Here is a 10,552-nt window from a genome sequence, read left to right on the forward strand (position 1 = left end):
TTCATTGATTTTATGATCTGTAGGTAATCTAAACCTTTAAAAGGATATAAAAAGCTGATCATAAACCTTAAAAGGGCATATAAGATGTCTTATTCCTCATTGATTCTTCAGTTAATCCATCCACATGTTCATTTTAAAGCAAAAAAATAAAAAAATAAAATTGATTGAAGGTAACCGAGCAACCTGCCAAATGCTGGGTTCTCAAATCCACTTTCATGGCCATCTGCCCTCATCCAGATGAATTCTCTTACAAAATAGAAACCAGAACTAAGATTCGATCTCTCTGATTATTGTGTTGCTCATGCTAGGCCGGCCAGTCTCAAACATGAAGTTACCTTGGCTATGCACCAAAACAACCTCAAAAGTGAAATCCACTTCTTTAGCACAAAAGGGTTTACATCGACAGGAGCAGCTGCACAAATAGCTGATCCAAATGGTCCACCACATCACCCTGGCATAACACTTCCTATGAGTGCAGATTTTAGAGCCCCAGCAGATAAGATAGAATCAGGTACAAGGGATGAAGAAATTTTGTAATATTGCCACCAAAATTGCCATATAAAAGAACCACAAAACTATCTTAGAGACGAAAATCTACAATTTACTCTCCAAAGCAGTATACAATGATTTGTATTTAAGATAACAGCCCTCTGTACAAAATGAACTCTCTATTATTCACCCTTGTACTGCCAAAGCTTGCAAATGATCTATAAAAACCTGTAAACTTACATCATCTGTAAAGATGACCTCTGAACCACCTGTGTGCATGGACTTCTGAGTAACAGAGGGGTTCAACTTGGCAAGCAAAAACCTTGCCTGACTACTGTGCTGATCACACATTATAAGTTTGGGAACGGGGATTCGCTCTGCTACCAGTTGAGCTGCATCGATCTCTGGAGCTTCCAACAGTTTTCTCAGGTTCTCATGGTTTGGGTCCTTGTCATAACCGAGCTTCCTCCAGTGAGCTATCTTAGATCCATAGTGAATAACCACATAAAAGTATGAATCAAACAGCAAAATCACATCTGGAGAAATGGAGATGACATCAAGGAGGACTGGAACTGGGGCTCCGTCAAAAGAGTACTGGAAAAGGGTAGGCTGGATCATGATCAAAGACCCAGTCACCCCTTCCCGGTTCAGCATCAGCCGGAAGAATGCAGTTTCATCAGGACTACTATTAAATACATCAATAAACTGTGACCTCCTTAAATAGTACATGAACTGTGGGTACAGAGAGAAGTTGGAAGCTAGCCGAAACGAAGATGGGTCCTCCTGAATGTAGTCCCCAAACTTCGAGGCAAACTGAATGAGTGTTTTGTCCAGCATTCTTAAAACATCTCGAGCATAAAAATGCTCAGCTCGGTGGATGGAAAGTCTGGCCATGACTGAAGCAGCAGTTTCTTGATCAAACCCAGAGGCAATTTCTGGTGAGCGGTTCAAGACCCATCTTCTGGCTACAGTTGTCACCCGTGAACGAAGCCCCATGTTCCCATCTCGGTATCGAGTTATGAACTGGATGAAGAATGCTGACCCAGGTTGTATTTTTTTCTCATCACCCACTTCGAAGAAAAATGCAATGCATGTCTTGTTTGTAAGTGTACCCAATTTCCACAAACTGGTACCCCCTTGGCCAATCTCATTCACACTTACTGCACTGTTTTTCCTTTGAAGAGAAACACAGGGACCAAGGGCACCACATATCATTACCTCCTTTGTGGTTACAATCTCCAATGTTGCATCAAAGCACATCATTAGGTGGCCTTCAGCATCATGACTGAAAATGTGTCGTAAGCATTTTCTAAACCTATCCGATTCAAAAGACTCCTCCAGCATCATGAAGCCACCTGAGCTTTCAACTGGGACTTTTAACTCGGCTGCTCCAACTTGATCAAGAGAACAGGCAAATAAATCAAGAACAATAGACGAATCGCATAATCTCTGTGTTAACTGCTTATAGAAGTGGCAGGATTTCTCAAAGAAATGAGCATGACCATTAATAAGATCTTGGTGGGTCCGGATAGCATTGCTCAAATCATACTCCACCACTATACCAGGGCCAACAGTTGCAGGGCCAGATGTGAAAACCATGACCCGACTACCTGTCTTGGATAAACACGCTTCTAGCAGTCCAATGGAAACTGATATAGCCACTCCAGTGGATCTTAGAGGGCGATGGCTGGGCGGCGCCTGCACTGAAGAATGGATCTCTTCAATTATTGTGGTGAGGTTGAACTCGCATTCAGAAAGTGGAAGCAGAAAACCTTGCTTTTGGATAGCTGACATCTTTCCACATCGTTCTTGCTTCGAACAGGAAATGCTCAATAACTCCTGGACCTGAAAGTGTAGAACAGGACAAATTGTGCCACTTGTTACAAGGTTAAAGGTCTGAGCAAACAATTATTATCATTCATGACAAAAATTAAAAAGGTTCATGAGCCAATGTGATAATAAGCTTTCCATTCATGCTGGTAAGACAGATGATTCTCTTCCTAGCACAATGAATGCTACAAACATCAGGTAAATGACACCTTTTTGTTTTCTAGGAGCAACCAAAACTTAAATTAGTAAAACCAACAAAAAAAAAATATATATATATATATATATATATATTACGTAGTAGCATAGCAGCACGGCCATTAAATCAAGCACATCTAATAATTCCTCACCCAACAGCCCCAACAACAGTCCCAATAGGAACAAGCAATTGAAAAACAAATGCTACTTTTCTATTGGACAGGCCCCTATGTAAGTTAACGGTAGGTAAACACAAGGAAAACATAATGCTGGGCACTAGGAGCTTTGCCATGATAGGAAATTAAAATATGTTTATGATGCAATTGTTTAATGACTTTTCCCTTTTCACTTGCAAAAAACAGGGAACTCTCTTCCTGAACTTCTCTTGATTTCAGGATGCATTTTGTAAAGCAACCTTACAAAGTGGCAAGCTAAAGCGTCTAGCATCAACTGAAATGGTCAGAACTATTCTGAGACTCTAATAAATTTAAAAAGGAGAAACCATCTGGTGCTGAATTTATCAACTGAAACAGAACCATTCACACCACAAGGCAATGAAGAATTTGAATCAGACATAATATACCACCACTTCCAAGAATCCAGAGTCATCCGTTGTGGTCACAAAAAGATGCTTCACACCTCTACCAATGTCCAAGATACTTTTCCTTGAGAATGAAGCTGGCCCCCTTTTTTTCTTTTTTTAATGAATGAATGAAGCAGTTAGAAGCAGTCCATTTAGATACCAACAGGGTTATTTTGTCAGAGATGCGCTTACTAGTATCAGATCACTCCATAGCTTAGGTTGTGGCATAGGGGCAAGCAACTAGACTTGGAAGGTATGATTTCTCAGACAACTAGACACCATATCTTTTTCGCACATAAATCCAACAGTGGGGATATTATTAATAAGAAAAGAAACTAGTTATTTACCAGAAAAATAAGACCTGAATCTCCAGCAGGGAAACGACAAATATAACGAATTCACCAGAACTTCCTTTAACAAATTCTTCCACAGAATCTCCAGCGAAGCAGCCGAGAAGGGGCACTAAAAGGTTCTACAGGTTCTGTGACCAAAGTGACTGAATTTCATCGCCCATAAGCAATGATCTATGGAAAAAACAAATTGATGCCCACAGAATGTTTCAAAAGTAGAAAACTGAGCAAGTTTTCGTTTCTTGTTTACTTTATAAATAACTATGTTCCCCCACATTTTCTGCTTCAAAGGAACTACAATATCATTTTTCTAATCCTCGTATTCTAGGAAAAAAATGAACGGGTGGTGTTAAACAGAAAACTAGAGTGGTTTTAACTTTAAATGATCAATTAGAATTCATCCACACATAAATTATCAATTAGAGGTCAAAAAGTAAGTACCCGATCAGAAGAGAGTTCCCGTTCGCCATGAAACACCACAACCCTCCAACAGTCAGCATACCCAAGGTCGTGAACACAAACCACGGAGTCGAAAGTGACCAGCCCAACCAGCGCATTCTCGGGCAATTGAGCCACAACATGCAACAATTCATTCTTTAGCGCCCGAAGTTCCTCTTTCGGTGTGCAAGTGTCGACGACAAACACAAACGAAGGTCCACTTAACTTTGAATCAACACCAGACAATGAAGACGAAGAAAAAGAAGAAACCAAAGAGGAAGACGACGACGACGATGATGATGACAATCCGTTCCAAGCCCAATTGGCACTTGAGCTCGGAGTTGAATTGGGACATGGGTTCTTCCGACCATGAAGGTATTCAACCGTACTGTAAGTAGGGAAAAGCTCAGCAGGAAGATTATTCTCCCCAATTCCAGCATATGAATGAGGAAATGTATTCTTCTGATAACAAAATGGGCAAACCCAGAGCCTTGACTGGTAATCGACACGAGCGTAAGGATTCAAAACGGCAGCGCAACGATTACATATAAGAGGATCATAAGGGAGCAGAGGAAGCTCATTGAATTGCATCAATGGAGTACACATGATGCTCAAAGGGATCGCCAGAGCTGAAGCTTCGGATTTTGAAGCCGGCCAAGCACTCCAAGACCATCGAAGGCCTTCGATCAATTCTAATTCGGCAAAATCCATGTTGATCAGCCGATCAGCTCAGGAAACCCACAAATCTACAACAGAAACCTCATAAGATCATCATGGGCTTCATCAGAAGGGAGGGAGGGAAGGAAGTCAGGAACCCTAACACAAACCCTAACCCTAACCCTAACCCTAACAAGAGGGAAACTAGTGAAGCTTGTCGAAGAGATGAATCCGACTTGAGTAGTTGGGAAGTTAAGAATAGGAGGGGAAAGGAGAGGGAATGAGAAGAAATTGAGGAAAGCCCATGAAGAAGGCCATGGGATTCACTATCTTCTGGAATTCCAATCATCTCTGTGTGGTTTGGACTCTGGACAGGAGCAAAAAACGAAAACGAAAAAAAGACTACGTTGGCTTTTCCAGTTAAAGCCGGAAAATCTGGCTCGTTTCGGGGCTAACGGGCTATGCAATGCCGCTGGTGATCGATATAGAGATATTAGGTAATGGGGTTTTGCCACGTGGCATTGATGCCTGTGACTGGATTCGGAAACTAGGTATACAAGAGAGGCCCTCAGTACACCCTGTGAGTGTGAAGTGTCATTGCCAAGTAGATTTTTACGGGGAAAGGCCACATCCTCTGCAGCAGGCGGTGAGCATGGCTGAGGGTATGGACTCTCAGTCACCCCATGCTCACTGTATCAGTGCAGTCGCTGCAAACGTCAATTTTTGGTCTAGCACTATTTTCACTTAACTAGGCCTCATGGGCCGGGCTTGCCTAGGCATGGACACGTTTCTATTCTCTATAATCGAACTTAAGGTGATTGAGATAATCGGGTTATAATTAGAATTTGATGCGGTCAAATTGATTGCCCAATAGGGTGAGAATATCTAAGGAGAGGACACGTGGCGCCTACTTGTTAGAGGCTGCAAGGAGTCTGACCACGTCAACCACGTGAAGAGAATATTCCCCACGAAAAGACAAGACGTATCCTAGTAGGGCTCGAAGAGGAAAGGAGGCGGACCCAAGGAGGACTTCTCCAAGGGAAAGAGAAACCCTAAACCCTAAGGATTATAAGAGAGGGCACAGGCGGAGGAAGAAAGGTATGCAGAAAAACCCTCACCATTACACTTGTGAAAAGCTGTGCGGCCGATCTCTAACTTGGGCATCACAGGACTAACCCCGGATAAACATCCGGGCCTCTGCCTTTTGTATTTGTGCAGGATTAGCTCATACGGATTTTCGGCAGCAACAGAATTTAAATCGATTTTTTTCACTAATTGAGCTATAAATAATCATAAACCGTACTTGTCACACCCCGTTCACACCGAACCGGGCCAGTGACTGGGTTAACACCAGTTAACCCAAACCTGTCAGGATCATCTGACACTGTATTCCACCACAGCATACACACAACTAATAAAAGATTATCAGATCAGTGAAAGACTTAATTTACCTGTGAATATTCCCATAATACTTGATACTCGAATTGTGATACAATAGTTATATACATGTGGGTCCGAAGGCATGATATTTACACAATAAAAGTACAATTCACATATCAAGTACATAAAGAAAAACATCAAAAATCAGAGTATACAGCTCGGCTCGATATCAAAGGCTAGAGCTCAGCTCGGCATCAAGGGTTGAGCCCAGCCCGGCATCACATGGTAGAGCTCAGCTCGGCCTCAAAAGTGGAGCTCAGCTCGGCATCAGAACTACGGTCCAGTAGCACAACTCTTGCACGGGCAATCAGTGCCATGCTCTAACTCCTTAGGGGCCCACCAGTCCTCTTCAGGGAACTCAATCGTGGGACCCGACCCGTGCTCTTCAAATGGATGACCTGCAAAATCATCTAAAAGGAAATGCACACGTGGGATGAGCTCACTAGCTCAGTAAGTGAAAAGATGGACCACACAACAGTCCACACAACAAACACACAATCATATGCACTACATGCTATGCAATACATTTTAAATCACATCCACCTAAGCAACATTACTAGGTCTTCGGTTTAGTGCTACTAGAGCCACAGTGCGCGTATACTCCAGGTACGAGCCGTGAACTCCATCCCGCGATATGCCCATAGGGCTGTCGGAGAAGGCCTACCCTGAGTACTCGAAAAAGTAAAAACAATGCCGACCACCGGATCTCAACAGAAAGTAAATGACTAAAATTAAAGGTGCTGACTTCAGCAATTTAAAAGCAGTACGATTGACCCTCTTGAATATACCACCGGGGTTGCCGACTGTCCTAATGACCAGCCGGGCGTTATGTCTAACCGCCACAGTGACCCGACAACCACGACCACTGCTTCCCCCCAAATGGTAGCCCAACACCTTAACCCCTGTTGGGAAGGATCGTAGCACGGGAAGGTGAAAATCCTAAACCGCATGCTCCTATATGACAATAGTACGATTGTATAGTGCCGCCGCGTCCCATACCATGAACCACCAATGCACTCGTTTCTAAGTCAACTACGACATCTAATCTATTAATGCATCATGCACAATGATGTCAACATTCATCACAGAAGCATATTATCACTTGGCATTTAGAAAATAACACAACATCCATGCATAACCATGTGAGGATGACTAATCTACATAGCATTTTCATGATGGCATGACTAGACTAGATACAGTTAAATGTATGCCAAACAATACCTTGAAACAAGGTCAAACGTCCTCTCCCCACTTACCTGTAGTGTACAAGGATTCCCGTTCGGTAGGGGTGAGATCCGGGGCGAGAAACGTAGGATTTGGTGAACCTAACATGAGTGAGCGGGGTTAGTATTTCACCATTTTAGAATCAAAATTAACACGATCCAATGACACGATCATGTTTAGAATCCTAAAAGAAGGTCACACGTCCGATTTGGGCCCAATTGGATGGAAAAATCACATTCGAAGCCTCTCAGGTGGGTCAGACAGCCCACCTATCTGGTCCACAGGTCTGGCCCATCGGTCTGGACCGGCGGGTAGGCTGGCCCACTGGTTGGCCAGTCAGTCTGGCCCGCCGATTGTGCCAGGGGGTCTGCTAAGACCGGCGTGCAGGGTGGCCCGTCGGTTGTGCCCGAGGGCCCTGCCCTCTCAGGCGAGTGCCCACAGGCGGGCCAGATGGCCCACTGATCTTGCCCACCGGTCTTGGCGGGAAACCTGCTGTTTCTTCCCAACTTCCTCCATTCTTTGGGGATTCAAATGGGGTTTTTCCAAACCCATTCTTCACACTTTCAAAGTCTTATAGAATGGTTCTAACCTAGATCTATGTTAGATTTAAGGAATGGGAAACCACCTTACCTTCTTTGCTCAAGAACACCTTCAAAACCCCAAAATCACTTCAAATCCACAATGCTTCTCCAACCTTGTAAATACTTCTTCAAATCCTTCAAGATCAGCACATAAATCATCCATTAACCTTAGATTCATCATTTCAAAGGGGATTTACAAGATCTCAAGAAACCCTACTCGAATCAAGGGTTTTACTTGGGTATGGTGAATGTTTAAGGAACCCAACTTTGCTTACCTCTAAATATAGATCTAGTGTTGAAGATCACTCTTCCGGCGCCGATGACATCCATCTCTTCTTCCTCTTCCTTCTCTTCCTTTCTTCTTCCCTTTCTTTTCTCTCTCCTCTTTACTCCTCTCACCAACGTACAAGTGTCATAAATGAGAAAAGAAAAGAAAGTATAAATGCTATATACTTCTTTAAAATACTAAGTAATTCACATTGGTGGGTCACTCAGATGGGTGGGTGCGCCCACCTATCCGCCCACCTGAGGGCCAAAACTTGGGATTTTGACAGAGTTCGGGCCTCGGCGCGAACCCCACCCTTGGCATACGATGTAATATACGTATGCACCTTAATATACGGCTACATACCTGCTTTATCCGTATATGACCTTATGATAGGTGCATGTACACAGCTTGGGTATTCCCGTCTCTTCTGGCACTGGCTCGGACTTGTCAGGCCAGCCGGTGGTTAAGGTCACCCTTGCCATCATAGTCCATAAGGAACCCGTTCTAACTCTCTCCGGTTCAGGTCCTGCATAGTTAAACCGGGTCAACCGTGTAATCAGACCGGGTTTAAGAAGTAAGGTATTACAGTACTCAAACAAGCTAATCAAGCTATTGGTCATCTATCGATCATAATATTTGATCAAGCGATTGTTGAGCCACTGTCTTGCACCAAGACCGCCTGATTATTAAAATGTGGTGTGATGTGACCCAACTCCCTTCTTCAAATTATTCTTTTTGTTCAAATCAGAACATCAAATTCCTTATTTGTATTAGGACATTAGGTTGGCAAAATGAACAAATAGCCAAGATTATACATTGAATTAAAATCCTAAAGAGAACCAATGTTTGGGAACTGCTGAAACCCCTTGAGTGGACATTCTACATTTTCTAGGCTTCATCGATGCAAGCGATATTGAAGGGAGGGGTAGTGAAAAATTTCAAATCCTTGAGATCAAAGCTTTTGTAATTATTATCCAAAATGATTGGAATCTAGATACATGTGATTTCATTTTCTCTCACCTATTTTGTGTCTTGTTGGTCCCTCTCTAGTCACCTTCAGTCGGAGGACCAAAATCCACATGATTGTATTTAATTTCCTCCCATAAATAGTAATGATACTTTTTTATATGTAATTTTATTTTATTTTTCAAATCGAATGGATATGGAGATGTAAAGTAAAATGAAGCTTAATAATCAAATATTAAATGATTTGAAATTAATGATATAATCATGTGAGAAAATGATTGCAAAATTTTCTTTAGTAGGTTTGAAATTTTCATTTTTCTTCCCTTTAATTTTCCAATCAAACTGAACCTCAAAAAAATATGGAATGATAAAAAAAAATGAATTTTTTAAGCTGACGTGTTTTTTGTCTCTCCATCTCATTCTTATTTGACTGTGACGTTTATTTCTAGTTAAAATTATTTGCAATCTTTTATGGAAAAATAAGCCACCATTAAGAACACGTCACTGGACCGAGTGAGACTTCTTATGCAAGCACAAATGGCCTCAGTTTAATGCTAGATGAATCTTCTACCCCACCCGAGAGATATTCCCAGTCAGCAACTACTACCTGGATGCAGCCCGGCCGATCGACATCAATGATGGAACTAGTCACTGAGCGGCTAATCCGTTCCGACATAAGGAGATCAGCACGTATCGACGCCATGCCTGAACTACAGCTGGTGGCTCGGGAGTACACCAGAGTCACAGCCGAACGGCTAACTGGAAACCATACCTTGAGGCCTAGTAATAAGTAGCACACCACTGGGTGCTAAAGACGTGGGTCGACCACTAAGTCACTAAGTCCAGGTCGTTCGGATGAGTAAGTCGGTAGGCGACGGAATCATCAAGTTCAAGTCGCTCGACATTCGATGCTCACAGGATTCCTCAGTGGAATACGCACCCCACAGGACATCCCTAATCTAGTACGCAACTTCCAAACTAGAATTAGGCTTATCATAACCAAGAAACGGTGCTTAAGAGGACTCTAATGTTCCCGGGGAGGAAGGAGATCTCTTAGGATACACGGGATACGTAAAGCTTTATATAGGGGTGTCTAGGGGTGTCAATCGGTCGGGCCGGTTCGGTTTCGATCGGGCTTAATCGGGCTTGAAGACTTTCAAAGGCTACACCGTGTCCGCCCATTTAACTAATCGGGCTTAGTTATTGAGGGCATGGTACACTTTATATTCGGTCGGTCGGTCTCGGGTTATAATCGGGCCACCTTAATCGGGCTTTAGTCGGGCCTTAATCGGGCTACGAACATGTTTAATGTTAAACGGGCTTTAACCGATTTTTAAACGGGCCCTCTTTAAAATGTGCTATTATATTCCGGCCCACTTATGCAAGCCCAAAAAAATGACAATAAATCAATAAATGATACAAAATATAACCATTATTTAAAATGTGAACATGTCTTTACTTTTTAGTTTTTATTCTTTAATTTGGGGGGTAAAATATGTATTCTACAATCATTAAAGGGTCGGGCCAAGTC

At 42.6% G+C, this 10,552-nt stretch overlaps 1 protein-coding gene across 1 annotated transcript; it reads right to left on the minus strand.

Annotated features, from left to right (window-relative positions):
- Nucleotides 1–521: 521 nt before the first annotated feature.
- On the minus strand, nt 522–5,009 carry LOC122091994 (protein transport protein SEC23-like). Its single transcript, XM_042662271.1, has 2 exons — nt 3,889–5,009; nt 522–2,334 (listed from the first exon to the last, which is right to left on the minus strand). The coding sequence occupies exons 1-2, from the start codon at nt 4,594–4,596 to the stop codon at nt 676–678; spliced, it is 2,367 nt and encodes a 788-aa protein (XP_042518205.1). The 5' UTR covers nt 4,597–5,009; the 3' UTR covers nt 522–675.
- Nucleotides 5,010–10,552: the final 5,543 nt, after the last annotated feature.

The sequence above is a fragment of the Macadamia integrifolia genome, chromosome 10, assembly GCF_013358625.1.
Source record: "Macadamia integrifolia cultivar HAES 741 chromosome 10, SCU_Mint_v3, whole genome shotgun sequence".
NCBI classification, from domain to species: Eukaryota; Viridiplantae; Streptophyta; class Magnoliopsida; order Proteales; family Proteaceae; genus Macadamia; species Macadamia integrifolia.

What these genes read in the sequence shown, in the direction of transcription:
- LOC122091994 (XM_042662271.1), bottom strand. Translation starts at nt 4,596, where the DNA reads ATGGATTTTGCCGAATTAGAATTGATCGAAGGCCTTCGATGGTCTTGG. An exon ending in GGGAACTCTCTTCTGATCGG is followed by an intron (nt 2,335 to 3,888) that starts GTACTTACTTTT and finishes CTACACTTTCAG; the next exon opens with GTCCAGGAGTTATTGAGCAT.